Source organism: Saccopteryx leptura, chromosome 6, assembly GCF_036850995.1.
Source record: "Saccopteryx leptura isolate mSacLep1 chromosome 6, mSacLep1_pri_phased_curated, whole genome shotgun sequence".
In the NCBI taxonomy this organism is placed as follows: domain Eukaryota; kingdom Metazoa; phylum Chordata; class Mammalia; order Chiroptera; family Emballonuridae; genus Saccopteryx; species Saccopteryx leptura.
The window spans coordinates 71,390,907-71,407,412 of NC_089508.1; the positions used below are offsets into that span (position 1 = coordinate 71,390,907).

Here is a 16,506-nt window from a genome sequence, read left to right on the forward strand (position 1 = left end):
GCTGTCCCTATATCCCTGGTGGTTCTCAGCACAATTCCTTGCAAGTTCTAGGCACTCCTTAAGTATTTGTTGAATATGAACATGAGTAATTCTTTATTATTAAGACAAAGCTAGGAAGCCTGTGGCACAGGGCCTTGGTGAAAAGTGAATGCTATCTTTGATGTTTGTTTCTGGCCCATATTTTCGAAGACACTCAGCCTCACATCCTTACCACAGACCATGGAGTTCAGACCAAAACTAAATTGCACTTGAAATTGTGAATTCCTTTTTACTTAGTCACATATAATAAAAGCTGAGGGCAGTCTCTTAACAGTTGACGTTAGGATAAGTACAACTAGTGAGGGAAGAATATCTGGCTTTTCCTTGGAAACAATGGTGATGCCTGGATTGCTTGATTTTCTAGGATCTATCTATCCATAAACACAGGAACTGCAGTGAAAGAATAGCAAGTGAATATATAGCTCCTTCCCACTCCCAAATGCCCCCATTAGCACATGACCTCTGGTGGATATATGCTTAACAGAGAGGTTGACGAGAAGTTCTTTATTAGCCGCACGATAGGTAGATTTTTTTAACCTTTAAAGAGAGCCTCAGACTACCTAAAATAATTACACCACATTTACATATCAGACTGTTTCCATTTATAAAATTCTTTTCTTTCTACTAAATACATCTATACTAACTTTTTACAAAGAAAGGGGGGTAGGGAGGGAACTAAGATTCATGAGGTCACCTCCTCAGTATGAGGCATTTTATGGAAATCGCCTGACTTAATGTTCACAGCAGTGCCGTAGATGGGACAAGCTGAGGGTGAGAGAGTCCAGGTAAATAATCTGGTCCAGTTGTTTAAGTCACTAATAAGTGAGGGAGCTGGTTTCCAGCCCGGGCCTGAGTCCATTGTTTGGACTCCTCTCCTTGCGTCCTCCCAAATGAAGCACGATGCAGTAACTCCTTCTTGCCATCCCCCTAGGCAAGCGCTGTTTCTCCTTCTTTGGTACTTCATTGTACCCGTAATTAGTAACTTATTATTTAAAATTATCCAGATGACATTTCTGCCTTCCCTAAAGCTAATATTTCCTGCCATGGTAAACCACAAAAACACCCCCACCCCACCCCACCAGTTATTCCTATTGGCAAGAAAATACATGTAGTTTCCAACTTGAATACAAACCCAAGGTTTGTTGGTAAGTTGGTTATTTGGAATTAGTCAATCTAACCAACAGAAAACCCCATATGTAGAGAGCGGTATGTAGTACTTCCTTGTACATGTTTTCTAAGCATGGAATTCTTTCCCTCTGTCACCGCATTTTGAAACTCTTAGACCGCTCCAGCCCCAACGGCCCCTTTGCTCTGCAATCTCTAGAAGTATTATTTTATTTTACTTTTTTTTGTTTTGTGATCATTTCTTGGCACTTTATACTACTTTCTGTAGGGTGTCTTTTCATATTAGCGCATCTGTCACATTCATACCTGGGAGTCTGAAGGTGTTTTGTGCCCAGTGTACGTCTCCTAGCTCCTGGTTGGACACAGCCGTGGGAGTGATTAGAAAGGAAAGGTCTGTTGATGACCTAGAAACACCTAGTTATAATATATTTGTTCTAATACAAGGTGACTTCTGGGTCCTAGAAGGAAGAGCCAAGTTTTTCAGAAGGGGAGAAGGGAGGAAATTTCCTATTCTTTTCTGCTAGATGTCGTGGCCAGGGCAGTTATAAAGTAATCATGGTGTATAGGGTTCCCTTCCCCCCCACCTCCCTTTAGCTCCCTCACATCCTGACATTCCTCTTCCTAGGCTCCCATAGGTCTTCATATCATCCTAAAGCCACCCCTTCCCCTCTGTGCAGAGTGACCCAGCACCGGAATGGTTTTCTTCCCACTTACTCTAACACACCGACCTGATGACATAGCAGCTTCCAACGGCTATGCCCAGGGGTCAGTCCCTTTAAATAGTTCTGTTTTCATAGATTTTCTCTTCTTTTACTTATTACCCTATAGATTTGTTGTTTTATTTTTTTTAATTTAAGTTTTGTAAGTAAATATGTATATTAAATTTTTTTACTGATTGATTAACTTTAGAAAGAGAGAGGAATTTTGGCCAAGTATTTACACTGACCACCAAATGTATCTGAAAATGGGATATAAGCCAGTTTTGAATATCTCTTTCCATTCTTACAGCCTTTGGTTTCTGTGCCCCAAATATTCACTAATCCTTGAACATACAAAGTATTAGTGGCTTTAGGGCAATGCAAACTAGTATGTAGAAAATTCTATTTCTCCCTCTTCTTCAGGAGGAGGTGCCAACATGGCTTCACAAAGCATACCTTGTCTGCACGCCCTCACACCCCTGGAGCCTGGACTAGGCTGGAATAAAACTTGTTCTGCCTCTTTGCTGAGAATATCATTAGTCTGACCAGAGGTGCAGCAGCTGGACCACAGAAAATTTCTGGAAAGCGCACTTTATTCTTGCTAGTGGTTTTAAGTACTTTTCAGAAATAATCTTTAAATCCTCTAAGACCGACCTGAAATTTTATGATTCATCTAGGTTCGTTGTAGCCTTTTTCACTTGATGTTAATAATATAACTGTTTCTAAGCCTTATTTATTTTATTTCACTTTATTATTGCAATCATCAAGATTTGAAGGCTATGAATTTTTAAGAATGATGTAGTTGAAAATAATTGCAGGTATAACCAACCCTCTTTGGGCATACTTAGTGTTTAGAACACAGGGACAGATTTTTGTTAAAATAGTGTGCACTTTACAGAAGGATTTGCCTCTTATATTCTTTTAAATGATAGGCACATTTAAAATATTTATTTACACTTCAAATTGTATTTTATATGAGAGGCCTCGCCTTCATGAATGTCGAGTAGACCAGGTTCACTCGGCTACTTGCCCCTTCGTTTCACGGAACTGCCTCAGAGACCCACAGAGCAGGCGGGTTTCTCCTATGTTACAGGCTCTTCTTTGGTAGTCCAGAGTTGTAATTCAGTGTGTCAATGTTGTCATGACAGTCAGACATGATGTAACCCAATAAAAGTGATATATAGAAAGAAATGTCTTCCCTTGTTGCTTTGAGATGTTGCTTTCTGCCAAAAAAAAAAAAAAAATTAAATTAATTCTTCAAGAACCATTGTCTCTTATAGGACTAAGGACTTGGAACCACCTACATTTTGAACTTGTAAATAATTAGTGCCTTATGAAAGCTGGTTAGGGCCCCAGGACAAAAGGAAATCTGGATTAACAAGTATTGGATCCAACTGCAAAGTGGCTCATTCCTTTTAAAAAAAATCTCACGAGTCTGACTCACAGTTTCAGACCGAAAAATAAAAAAGATCTTTTAGAAATGCAGACTATAGTGCAGACTTAATGTTGGTTTAACATAGATTTATATCAATATTTTCCTGAAGTGGCTTGAATTAAGTAGTTTGAAACCAAGAACAACACAGTCTCCCTTCAATATAGAGACATGTCTATTGAGTTTTGTTTTTTTTTTTTTTTTACAATATCTCTTTTATCTGTCATGTCTTTATATATAATTAACTGTCACTGCCAGTGATTTTCTTAGTCTCTCTTTTGCTATGGCACATATGGTTGTAATCATTCGTTCCCACCTTGGGACTGGAATGTGGGACTTCGGCCAAGTGTACCAGCTCACAAGGGCCAAAGGGGTGAGCTGAAGAAGGGCTTTCTGATTGAGAATTGTTCCTGAGGGGTGCACGCAGCTTCCCTTCCAGGGGGCAGGCACATCCGTTCCTCCTGCCAGAGCCCCAGTGTGAAGTGTGGAGGTGATGGGGCAGCAGAGGGTCAGAACAGCTTTGATCTCAAGTGATGTGTGTGTGTTTCTTTGCTCTCTCAGATGTTCGCCCAGGATACTGTTACACTGCTCTGGCAAACGGACGCTGTTCTAACCAGCTGCCACAGTCCATAACCAAAATGCAGTGCTGCTGTGACATTGGCCGATGCTGGTCTCCAGGCGTCACCGTCGCCCCTGAGATGTGTCCCATCAGAGCAACTGGTAAGAGCCCTCCCAGTTTCCTGCAGGGCACCCCAGCTCCGCCTCCCACATGCTTAGTAGCAATGTGCACAATGCAGATTTAATGGAAACCCAGGTAAGTAAGATTCTCAAAAATAAAAAGGATGGCATTCAGGGAAATTTCCCCAGATAACAAATAGGGAAAATACAGAGGTCCATACAAATAATACTGTTTCTAGGTACTGCTTCTGACTTAGCTTGCTTATGACTGTTGAATACCAACCTTGTGAGAAAGTGCTGGTTCCCTCTTATTCTCATCTGTTTCTTCTGGCCCTGCTGTTGTCCTCAACAACTTATTGGAATAGAACTCAGCTCTCTCAGAGCCCTTTTGGGTGAGTGATTCTGGATACACCTTTCCTCCTTACCTAACTTCGGACACTTCTTTTCCTAGTTGCCAAGTTCTGTTGAGGTTTTTTTCTTCCCCAATATCTCTTGTATCTGTCACATTCATTTCCACATAATGTTCATATTCTCTCGTCCGAACGGTTGCAGTAGCCTCCTAACTGGTCTTCCTGAACTCCGCAACTGCCGTATCCATTTCCCGAAACATAACTCATCTGAAGTTCAGTTAAAAAAATTATGTCTGGGGAAAATGTAGAGAAGGATGTCCAGAAAATGTTTCCTGGGAAGAACTCAGGCCATGTACACTGGTCTAAATCTCTTTATTTTTTGAAAATAAAATCTTACTATACTTAGCCAAGCATGTAAAGTCTCTCAGTCTGACCCCATTCATCTATTAACTCTAATTCTAAATAGCTTTATTTTGTCATTAAATTATAGGATCAAGTTTTCCTTGAACCCAGTCACAGCATTTCTGAACTCAAATGTTCTTTTTTCTTAACGCCTCGCCCCACTCAGGTTCTTACTCCCCTCCCCCCACCCCTGCCACCCTTGCCCATATAGAACGTTTCGTTCGCTAAGGCTTGACTCAAACATGACCTGGTCCCTCACTCTTTCATAGTAATGTGCTAGAAGTGCCGCCTTTTCCCTCAGCGCTCCAGTTTGTGCTGTCGTTGTGGCATGAGTCCCATCAGCTCTGCTTATGCCTGTGTGTGTTTATTTATTATTTTTTTAAGGTTTGAGAAAACTTATTAAGAGGTTTCATTCATCATTACAGTCCCACATTCCTAATACTTTTTTTTAAATGTTTCCACAGTACTTAGCAAAAATTTGCTTATAAGAGACATTTGGGTGAAAGGAACAATTTATTGACATCTTTCCTACCACGTCTAAGTAAAAATTGGGGTTATACCCCCCTTCTTGATTCGATTCCTGACAAGTGTGGTTAAATCGAGGAGATTTAGGAGAGAAAATGAAGGTGGGGATGGATACTGCAGAGTTAATGAAAGACTTCAGAGTATGTGAGTCACAGAATGTGAATTTCCCATTATCAGGAGTTATAGAATTGCTCACAGATGTTACTATAAAATTTCTGTTTATTGCTGAGAATTATATATGTGGGTTAAAGAAGCAATAAAATCTTTCAATATATTTTAACACATACCAAGTCACATATTTTGTTTCATTTGCCGATTGTCTCTGTCCTAAAAATATAACCCACCCTCTTTCCTTCACTAGGGGGACCACTTAGAGGTCACTGTTTAGACACACCTGACTTCCTACTAAGACATATGACTTGAGTACCAGGAAAATTGCTTTTTAAAATACATATGTTAACTTAGGAATCAGCAGCGTTGATGTGGATTTCTTTCTATGCTGAGGCCGTGAATAGAGGAGAGAGAAAACTAGGGCAGGTTTAGGTGCCTAAAGCCCTACTTTGGGACACACGGTGCAGAAGGCTTTGCAGGGAGCTGCTCTCCCAGGTGGACAACCTGAGATAGGCCGAGGGCGAGGCAGGCTGACAGAGAAAACTAATTTGCAGGCAGGTGTGTTTGTTTACTCAGATGCTTCAGCACCAGTGCCACAGAGCTTGGGCCTCTTTTGAAGAGTGATGATACAGGAAAGAATATTTTAGATTAGTCAGCTTTTTACTTTTTAAAACAAAACAACAACAACAAAAAACCCACACCGGTATCATCTCTGGCTTAAATGGAGATAGGAAAGATGGACATCAGCTGAACAAAATTCGCCCCAGATTGCTGATCCTGGAATGGAAAGTTATTAAGCTGGAGAAAGGAGGATAGAGTACAGGACCCAGTCTGGTACACTGTCCTGGAGAGGATAAGATGAATTGAATGGAATGCTTAAGGTAATATATCCACCTAATTAACAGAAATTGTGATAAGCTACCTGAAAGGCAGAAATCACGGGCCTAACCAGAAGGAAAATTTATTTATTTATTTATTTATTTATTTATTTATTTATTTATTTTCTTTTCTGAAGCTGGAAACGGGGGAGAGACAGCCAGACTCCCGCATGCACCCGACCGGGATCCACCCGGCCCGCCCACCAGGGGCAACGCTCTGCCCACCAGGGGGCGGTGCTCTGCCCCGGCACGCCCACCAGGGGCAACGCTCTGCCCACCAGGGGGCGATGCTCTGCCGCGACCAGAACCACTCTAGCGCCTGGGGCAGAGGCCAAGGAGCCATCCCCAGCGCCCGGGCCATCTTTGCTCCAATGGAGCCTTGGCTGCGGGAGGGGAAGAGAGAGACAGAGAGGAAGGAGGGGGGGGGGGTGGAGAAGCAAATGGACGCTTCTCCTATGTGCCCTGGCCGGGAATCGAACCCGGGTCCCCCGCACGCCAGGCCGACACTCTACCGGTGAGCCAACTGGCCAGGGCCAAGGAAAATTTATTTTTAAAAGTGCCTGAGTGCAAGCGGGCTGAGCCCAGCAACAGGTGTCAGCCTGAGGGAAGGATGGGGCAGGGGTTATATGGACTTGTCAAAGGGCCTTGGGCAAATAGCTGGAAAATAGCTTCTTCTCTTTGTGGTTGGGAGTGGCGCCGCCACGGCTGATCTGATCATCCCTTATCAGCATCCAGCTGCAAGGGAGTCTGAGCTGGATCACGGAATAAACAAGTCCTTCTTCCTCCTTCAGCCCTGCATTGTTCTTAAGAAAGACGGTGACTGAGTAGCCATTTTATCTATCACTATCCAGCTACTTTTACACAAATGCTAAAAGACTAAAAAAATAAAAGAAAAAGGCTGATGGTGCTTAGGAGCAAAATGAGTTCCTTAATATAATTGGCATTCAGTGAAATCCAACATAGTTCATGAATTCCTGTTCTGTGTGATTTAAGGGCTAGGCTGAGAGTGGGAGGTGGAACTATGACTGCATCTCAGTGAGACATTCTACTGTGTCTTCGAATAAGTCAGGGTTTAGTCCACAAGGAAATGAAAAAACATCGACCAAATGTTCTATTAATGGATGAAACTAATACAGAAAGTATCTATGAGAGAATCCCTGTGTGGCAGTGATAATAAAATTATCAATACTTCGGCAAGAGAGTAAAAATACATCAAAAATCACCTGGTTAATTTACTCATAGACAATAGCTATGAGAAAATATGGCTATTTATAAGAAACATGAAAGTGATTAGTTAAGTGAATATGTCTCTGGAAACCTGGGTACTGTTTAAAAACACCTGTTTGGAAGCCCAGGGGAAAAGTTTGTCACAAATCTAAGGATTTCTTCTAATAAAGACCTGGCATTTTGTGAAAAACAGGAGCCAGCCTAAGTCAGGGAACTCATTCGGAGGGTCATTATGCAGCAGAGACAGCCACCCCTTTGCCCCGTGGCCACTTCTCCACCATCACTTTATTGTCCTTTTACGGGTAGGAGTTCCTCACGGGCTGTCTCTGTACTCCCTTCTCTTTGTTTTCTGTACCTCTTAGAGGTGCTCATCCATCCCTAGGGCTTTAAATACCATCTTTCTACTGATAACTCCAAAACTTATATCCAGCCTGACTTTTTCTCTAGGCTTTAAACTCTCTTATGCAATGCTATGTGACATCTCCACGTGGATATCTGAGATCTCAAAACTCATCTGCTCAAGTGGAACCTTGCTTCCACCCACCGAACCCACTCTCACCGCAGTTTTCCTCCTCTCAGCCCTTGGTGCCTGCATCTACTCAACTGTTCAATTAGAAAATTAGAAGTCTTTCTTGATTTCCTGTTCCCTCCACTCTGACATTTACTCCTGCACCGAGCAATATCCATTCATCTCTAAAATATGCTTCAATTTTTTTCACCTAATTTCATCACTCCCTCCCCTATCCAGCCATCGTTATCTTGCCCTTGATTCTCCATCAGCCTTGGCCCCTTCCTATACAGTCTCCACATGTTAGCAAGAATGAGCTGAAAATGTTCAGCTGATCATGTCCTAACCCTGCTGAAGACCTCCATTGCCCATACAATGAAATCCGGGCTTTTTAGGGTACTCTTTATAAAGAGTCCTGTGGAATCTGCAGGTGGGACTGGATGGAGGAAGCGCCCTTTATTCTGCAGTGCGGTGAATTGTGAGATACCGGTAAATAACGACTTCCTAGGTTTGGGAAGTACACTGGTACCCCCTGGGGAGGTTGTTACGGGTTTTGAATTATTGTTCCAGTATTGCTGCTGCTGTAGCTATTAGGAATGGGAATGAAGTCAATTGGTTTATTTCCTTTTCTTCAATTGACCTCTGCGGTTTTGAAGATCAATGTTCTTTAGAGATTTCTTTGAAAAATAAGGATGACTTCCCTGGACCTATGACATGTGCTACAGCTCAGCTGTTATATTCTGTTGTGTTGTGGTTTCTTTTCAGAGGATTTCAACAAGCTGTGCTCCGTCCCTATGGTGATTCCCGAGAGACCAGGATATCCTCCCCCACCCATTGGACCCATTCCTCCAATTCACCCTGTTCCTCCTGGCTTTCCCCCTGGACCTCCGATTCCAGTCCCTCGGCCACCAGTGGAATATCCTTATCCATCTCGGGAACCACCAAGTAAGAATTCCAAAGTCACCCAGCAATTTTTCTTGCATTAGTCAGGTTAACTCTTTTGCTGTTTGTTTATGGTTGTTTTAGTCATTAAATAAGTTGCCAAATGTTAGATTCAGTTTTAATTTACATAGTGTTGCCTAAAACTTTCTGAGTTTTGCCTATTGCATAGAGAATAATGGGAGATTTTATATTCTCCAGAGATTAAGGTTGTTTTTTTTTTTGTTATTGATGTTTTCAGTCAACTGTGGGAAAGTGATGGGAGCGATTTAAATCTGATTTACAGGATGAATTCATAGAGGTGGTGTAAAATTATTTTTTGAATCATATATGATACAAAGAAGTTTTACAAGCAAATGCCAATAACTCACTGACTTTGTTACTTCTCCAACCTGGAATCTTGTGAGTGAGGTGGAGAAAGGAGTAGAGAGAAGCAGAAAGAGGAGCAAAGGACAGTTGGACCCAGTACCTGGCCACGTGAACCACAGTGCACGTGTGATCTCTCTGTAGGCAGAAATGGAGTACACTTGATTGCAGCCCGATGACCTTTGCCCAAAGAGTGTCCTTCTTCCTTAATGATCCAGCATCTTGCCCATTATTACCAGATTAAGTGCTAATGAAAGACACCCTCATTATATGTAATTATAATGGGGTTTAATGTTATTCCCTTAGGGGTGCTGCCAGTCAACGTCACTGATTACTGCCAGTTGTTCCGTTACCTCTGTCAGAATGGACGCTGCATTCCAACTCCTGGGAGCTACCGGTGTGAGTGCAACAAAGGATTCCAGCTGGACCTCCGTGGGGAGTGCATTGGTATGTGATAGAGTGCTAGACTGGCACCGAGAGCTTGTTGCAGTTCTGTTCCTGGACTGTGCAGGTTTTCTATTCTGCTGTAACAAATCACCTCAAACCTAGTGGTGTAAAATGACACACCTGTACTGTCTTATAGTTCTGCAGCTTAGAAGTCCAACACAGGTTTCACTGGGCTAAAATCAAGGTGTTACAGAGCAGTGCTCCTCTCGGAGGCTCTTAGGAAAAATCCATTCCTTTGCTTTTTCCAGTTTCTAGAGTCTATCTGTATCCCTTGTCTGAGGGTTCCTCCTTCCATCTTCAAAGCCAGCAGTATAACATCTTCGGATCTCTCACTAAGGCTCAGGTTCTCTCTTCCAACCCGGACCCGTCCACTTTCAAGGACCTTTGTACTGACCATGGGTGGGCCTGTCTAATGCAGAAGAAGACTGCCATCTGAGATTTTCTGATTAGCAACATTGACTTTTATCTGCAACCTTAATTCCCCTTTGCCATGTAACTTATTTATAGGTTTTGGGATTAGGACATGAACATGTTTGGGGGGCATTATTTTTGTCTGAAACAATGACTTAACTTTTTTTGTAAAATACATTCAAATCTTTGCTGGTAACTCCAGCTTAAGTAATCTTACCTGACCATTAAAGCAAACCCTTAAAAATATGTCAAAATTATGAAATTTTTGCACATTTCACTATTTTAAATGGATAACTTGCCAACTCTCCCTGGTTAGTCATTAAAAACTAAAGAGAGAAACTTTAAATGGTTGACAAGACATTTAAGCTAGTGAAAGGAGGAAATGTCCCATGAGGACATTTTATTTTCCCTGAAGTAAGAAACAGGAGGTGGGGGAGGGGTGCAGACAGACTCCCACATATGCCTGACCGGGATCCACCCGGCATGCCCACCAGAGGGTGATGCTCGGCCCATCTGGGCATTGCTCTGCTGCAATTGGAGCCATTCTAGTGCCTGAGGCAGAGGCCATGGAGCCATCCTCAGCGCCCGGGCCAACTTTGCTCCAGTGGAGCCTTGGCTGCAGGAGGAGAAGAGAGAGACAGAGAGGAAGGGGAGGGGGAGGGGTGGAGAAGCAGAATGGGCACTTCTCTTGTGTGCCCTGGCTGGGGAATTGAACCCGGGACTTCCACATGCTGGGCTCTCCACGGCTGAGCCAACTGGCCAGGGCTTCTTTTTTTAAAATAAATTCTTCTCTTAGTTCTGCTTCAAACTCCTAATCTGTAATTATGAATCATGTAGAAATAAGTAATTCTTGGTTTCTCATGCTGTTTAATTGCCTGGTGATATGAAAGACTCTTCTAGCAGCACATTGAAGAGTCATTTAATCCTTAGAGGTCATCCAGAGCTGGGTAGAAGAGGGGACATCTAGCTCAGGGCTGGAGAGGGCGAGGTCAAACCTGCACCTGCCACAAGAAGCACGTGGTCTTGGTCAGGTAGGTTGTCTTCTATAAGCCTTAGACTCCTCATCTTTATAAGTACAGGAATATAAACCAGTTTACCTCTAAGTATACTGATAGTTCTTATGACTATAAAACTAGTGGGAGCCTATCTGGGGACCACTGGAGGTAGAGGAAGACGATGCTGGGTGAGAATTGCCTTTTAAAGGACAACAGTTTCATGTTTTGTTTAATGTTCTTGGTAAAATTCAGCAGGGGATGCTTAGATATAATTAAACCTTTTTATTGCAAAATCGAGCTTCAGAAGATACAGAATTCTATACAGAAGCCACTTCTGAAGTGTCTGTCTGTTTGATTCTTTTGGGCCAGACTCAGGGAAAATAAAGTACGTATTAGCTTGGAGTATTGAGTTGCTACATTTCAGCCTTTTTCTCTGAAAAATGACACAAGAAATAACTGCTCACCCAGTCTTCAAGTGGCTGGTGACATGACATACTGTAGTGGAAAGAAAAGAAATCCTTCCATCATTGCTATTTATTTACATGTTTTAACTTGTAAAGGAAACCAATAAAATGGTCTTAGAATTGTGAGATATTGTTATTGAAGCTCTTACTAAAATATCTTGTTTTTTCAGATGTTGATGAATGTGAGAAAAACCCTTGTGCTGGTGGAGAGTGTATTAACAACCAGGGCTCATACACCTGTCAGTGCCGAGCTGGCTATCAGAGCACACTCACCCGGACGGAGTGTCGAGGTACGGTCCTAGCCTGGATACATGGCAAATATGCTAAGTATGTGATTCGCTTCAAAGGAGTTCAGTGGAGTTTAAATAACCTTTACCGGTAGAGGTTAATATGGTCACACTGATTTTTGCACTTAATTCCAGATATTGTTACCTCAAAGGACAATGGCATAAAATCTGGCAAACATTCAAATTATTTTAAAATATGCATGTGTGTTCTGGTTTCACTGTTTTTTGGCCTCATCACTGTTGCCCATTAATTTTTAATCTGAGAGTTAGGGAATGGAGTTGTCTTTTGTTGACAAAGAATCTGAGGAAAGTTTCAGGTGATATTTGATGCAGTTAATTTCTTAATGGAAAGGTCTAAAAAATAAGGAAGTCGCCCATAAGTCCTTGCCGCTGTTAGTGTGGTCGGGAGCTGTGTTACCTGTGTGCTGGTTGGAAATGCTGACTCTCAGGTCCCACCCCAGAGCTGTTGAAAGGAATCAGCATTTAATAAGATCCCTCAGATATCCATATGCACATTAAAGTTTTCAAAGCACTGTTATAGATACTTCTTTATAAAAATGTCCCTTCAGGTTAATTAATCTGTTAAGTCCCTCAATATACCTTTTCTTGGATGCCTGTGATGTACCAAGTTGTTGGGAAAGAAAAATAAGTAAGATGTGCTTCCCACCCTGTGGGAACTATATCTTTATAAACTTGGCACAGAACGAGCTGTTTCACAGATCCTGTAAAGCCAGATAAAAGCTAGAGAACTCCCTCTTAAAATTAATTGCAAGGAAAGATAGGAGGCTTATGTGACTTAAACATTTGTAAGCCATTAACAAACAGGAATTACTTTTATTGCTTCTTTTAGCAAAAGCTCTTAGGAGCTGAAGGCATACAGAAGTTTATACTTTTATCAGTGACTGGTTTCAAAATCTCTAAATTTGGTTATGACATAGAGATTTCTTGCCATTGATATATTTTAGTGCACCACTTGTAAATGGCCATTTGAGTAGGGAAAAAACGGGAGCACATAGCGTTTCAATTGCTAATATTTCTATTCATGGCCTACTTAGTGAATTATAAATATGGATAGTTTGATTATTTACCTGGGTTTAGAACATTCTCAATATTAAAACTATTGTTTAAAATAATTAGCATGTCCGAACAGTGTAGTAGGCATTTTTGCAATAGTGGAAAATAAACTGAAACCTGTGTTTCAAAAGACTGCAATACAGAATAAGCAATTTGAAGACATTGCCGAAAGCACACAGCTAGGGCATGGACCTGCAGTGTAGATGGATGTTGTCATTACTCTTGAGACTTAATTTACTAGAGACTCAGGATTACCTAAAAGTCTGCAGCACTATCTGCTTCAGGAGCTGGTGCTAAGCTTATCCCAAGCACAAAAAAATTGATAACATGCTCACATTTTGGAGATAGCTGAAACTTGCCACAGAATGGTCAGTAACGCTGTGTACTTGACCAAAAAGTACATGCTGAGCTGAAGAGAGGAGTCAGAAGAGACAGACAAACAGTCGAGAACTTTGAATGGCATGCTTTTTCATTCATCTTGTAAAACAGCAGGGAGTCTGATGGCGGTCTTCAATTAGCGAGCTGAGAAAATACTGAACTCTTTATCCTATTTATTTTATCCTCAGGCCTCAAAAGTCTTCTCAAGAATATGTGGGTTTTCCTATTTTTCTTGGAATGTGGAGCAAGTCAGATTTTAGCAAGGATTAAGAAATAAATGGGAGAGAAAAAGATTGTGGGTTGTTGGCACAAAGATCAGACAAAATAGAAGCCCAGACTGCCTCAGCTAGTCCAGTGACTTGTGTGGAAACCACTGCTGGGTCTGCCCAGAAGGGGAGTGTGCCTGAGGGTCAACCACAAGACACCATGCAGACACAGGGTAGACAGTCGGAATAACCGATATGCCGTGAAGGCACATTCTTGTCCTCCAGAAGATGTTTAGGGCACTTATACTCAGACACATGTGGTCTCTGCTAGGCATAGGTAGGTCTGCTCCCATCCCATTCTACATAGTTCCTCGGGCTGTGTCTTCTGGGGAATGAGCCTTGGCAAAGATTGTATGTTGTATAGACAAGGTGGTTTGGGCTCACCCACTTTGGTTTTTAAGACTAGAAACTAAGGGGAACAGATAATCCAGGACATCTTGTATAATTAGGGTTAATTATTGGTCTTTCAGTGAGAGGTCAGATATTAAGGTTAATCAAGTGATTGTCATTTTTAATACTTCCATATCAAGCTCTGTTGTTTACTTTGGCATAATATTAAATACAGTAGGAATAAAAGAGAAATTACCCCACAGTACCAATATTTTATTTGGTAGATAGAATACTCATAAGGTTATAAAAGTGACTAAGAATAAACAAACAGTAAAACTGTACTTGGACCAGAACTGCCATCAGGAAGGTAGACATTTCAGTCATGTGATAGATGGTTTTCAGATGAAATCAAATATTTTATAATAGCATTTGTTTTATTATCCTGATATAGCTCTAAGATCTGCTTTTTTGATCATGTATAGAGTGTGGCAAAAGTAGATTTACAGTTGTGAGTATGCAAAACAGAGTTGATTCTTGTGTTATTATTTATTAGTTACTGCATTATTTTCTATATGGACAACTGTAAACCTACTTTTGTCCTACCCTGTATTGGAAGATGCCAGACAAAGTTCAGCACGAATAATGATGTTTACTGGCTTGTTAACTCAGCTAGGAAAATGGTGAAGAAGAATTGATACTGCTCACAAAAATTAGGGGATATTTTATAGCTTTATATTCATTTTAAAATATCCCTTATATATATTTTGTTTACAGAATCGAAGTTTAAAAAGTCTTATTAGAAATTAGAGTTAGATTGAATATTATGTCAGTACTTTTCTTCTGTCATATGTCTTTCAAACTCTAAACTCTTAATTCTCACATTATTTGATACCACTCAATGTTTAGCGAATGCTATTTAGTCATTAAAACCTAAGACTAAGATCATGAGTTTGGAGAGGCTGGGAGGGAGAAATAAAATAATTTTAAATCCCTTACCTAATAAAGCTCTTTCTTCTGTTTTAACCTTGATTGTAGACATTGATGAATGCTTACAGAATGGCCGTATCTGCAATAACGGGCGTTGCATCAACACAGATGGCAGTTTCCACTGTGTGTGTAATGCTGGCTTCCATGTGACACGAGATGGGAAGAACTGTGAAGGTAAGCACAGCATGATCCTGTTATTCCCCTTCCTCCAGTGCAGTGTCAATATCAGAAGTCTTTAACAAGACTAAGTCAGACATTGAGTGAAAGGTCCAAATATCACATATATTTCACATATTGTTATCTGGGAGGCAAGCATAATTTTCAACAATATTCATGCCTTTAATTCATATTCCTGTGAGTCAAATACATATTAAATATATGAAGAGAGTTTGCCATTTAAAGATCCCTGGTGATGATGAAATTTTGGTAGCCTAAATCATTACTTCCTAATTTTATACAATCAGAGTTTGTATATTATATTTTTTGTATACTTTTTTAAAATAGGATACACCTAATCTGATTAATTCTTTAGTCATATATGAATCTTTTGTTTAAAGTATCTGCCTAGTAATAAAATACTACTAATGGACATCTGAAAATATAAAAATTTGATTGAGAGATGTATTGACTGTGGAGAGCCAGCCATAATTTTATATTGCCTCTTGAATTAATCAGCTCATTTTGAATTGAGCTGTTTCGAATATTTTGTCTTTTTCCCCTGTCATTTTTTCCTAAATTGAAACTATGACAACAAGTATTGATGAGTTTTCACTTCTTAGACTTTTAGCAAAAAAATGAAGAATGGCCCTTATCATCTTTCCCAATGTCTTTGGGAAAGATCCCAAGACTCTATTCATACATTAAAAGAATTTGAAAATTGTTCTTAGAAACATTTTTGGCAGACTGTTATCTCAGTGATTCAATTCAAAGACTTAATGCCAAAATTCTTGATTGGAATAGAATCTTGTTTTAAAAAAATCATAAGTTACATTGGTCTGACTAAAGCCTGCAAGTGAAAACACGCCACATCTAGAAGAGCAAGTGCTTCCCCAGACGGCTTTAATATGAAATAAAATAACATATTGATGAGTTTAAAGAAATATCCCTCTGGTCAAAGGATCCTAAAGGTTAGCTGGCATGGCCATCTTCCACAGTCGACTCTGGCATTGTAATAGCACATATTTTCCTAGCCCTCCTTGGAACTGCTTCACACTACAAGCAGCCCCTCTGGTTCTCCGGTTTTCACTTTTTAAAGAAGCAGGAAGTAGACTAACTACAATTCAAATTATGTCATTCTTAGTTTTGATTTTGTTTTTATTTTTAGTCTATTAGAAGTAATACGGATTTGGAAGTAAATGTAACCATCAGGCTGTTAACATATCTTTCAGTTTGTAAATTACTATTCCTTAAAAGAATACTGGTAGCATCTGTTGAGTCCAATTTCATATATATAATTTCATACATACATATATTGTGTATATATAATTACATACAGTTATATATGAATTTCATATACATGTGTATACATGTATGTATATGCGTGTGTATAATAGATACATGTCTTAAAATAAATTTAGCCTGATAGTTTG

The 16,506-nt window shown here is 40.5% G+C and overlaps 1 protein-coding gene across 1 annotated transcript in view; it reads left to right on the top strand.

Annotated features, from left to right (window-relative positions):
- The window catches only part of FBN1 (fibrillin 1), a 250,417-nt gene that overhangs the window by 130,991 nt on the left and 102,920 nt on the right, over positions 1-16,506 (top strand). Inside the window, exons 10-14 of the mRNA XM_066344305.1 lie at positions 3,856-4,014; positions 8,739-8,918; positions 9,585-9,725; positions 11,766-11,885; positions 14,966-15,091. Coding sequence (XP_066200402.1) covers positions 3,856-4,014; positions 8,739-8,918; positions 9,585-9,725; positions 11,766-11,885; positions 14,966-15,091 — 726 coding nt within the window. The remainder of the gene's footprint in view (positions 1-3,855; positions 4,015-8,738; positions 8,919-9,584; positions 9,726-11,765; positions 11,886-14,965; positions 15,092-16,506) is intronic.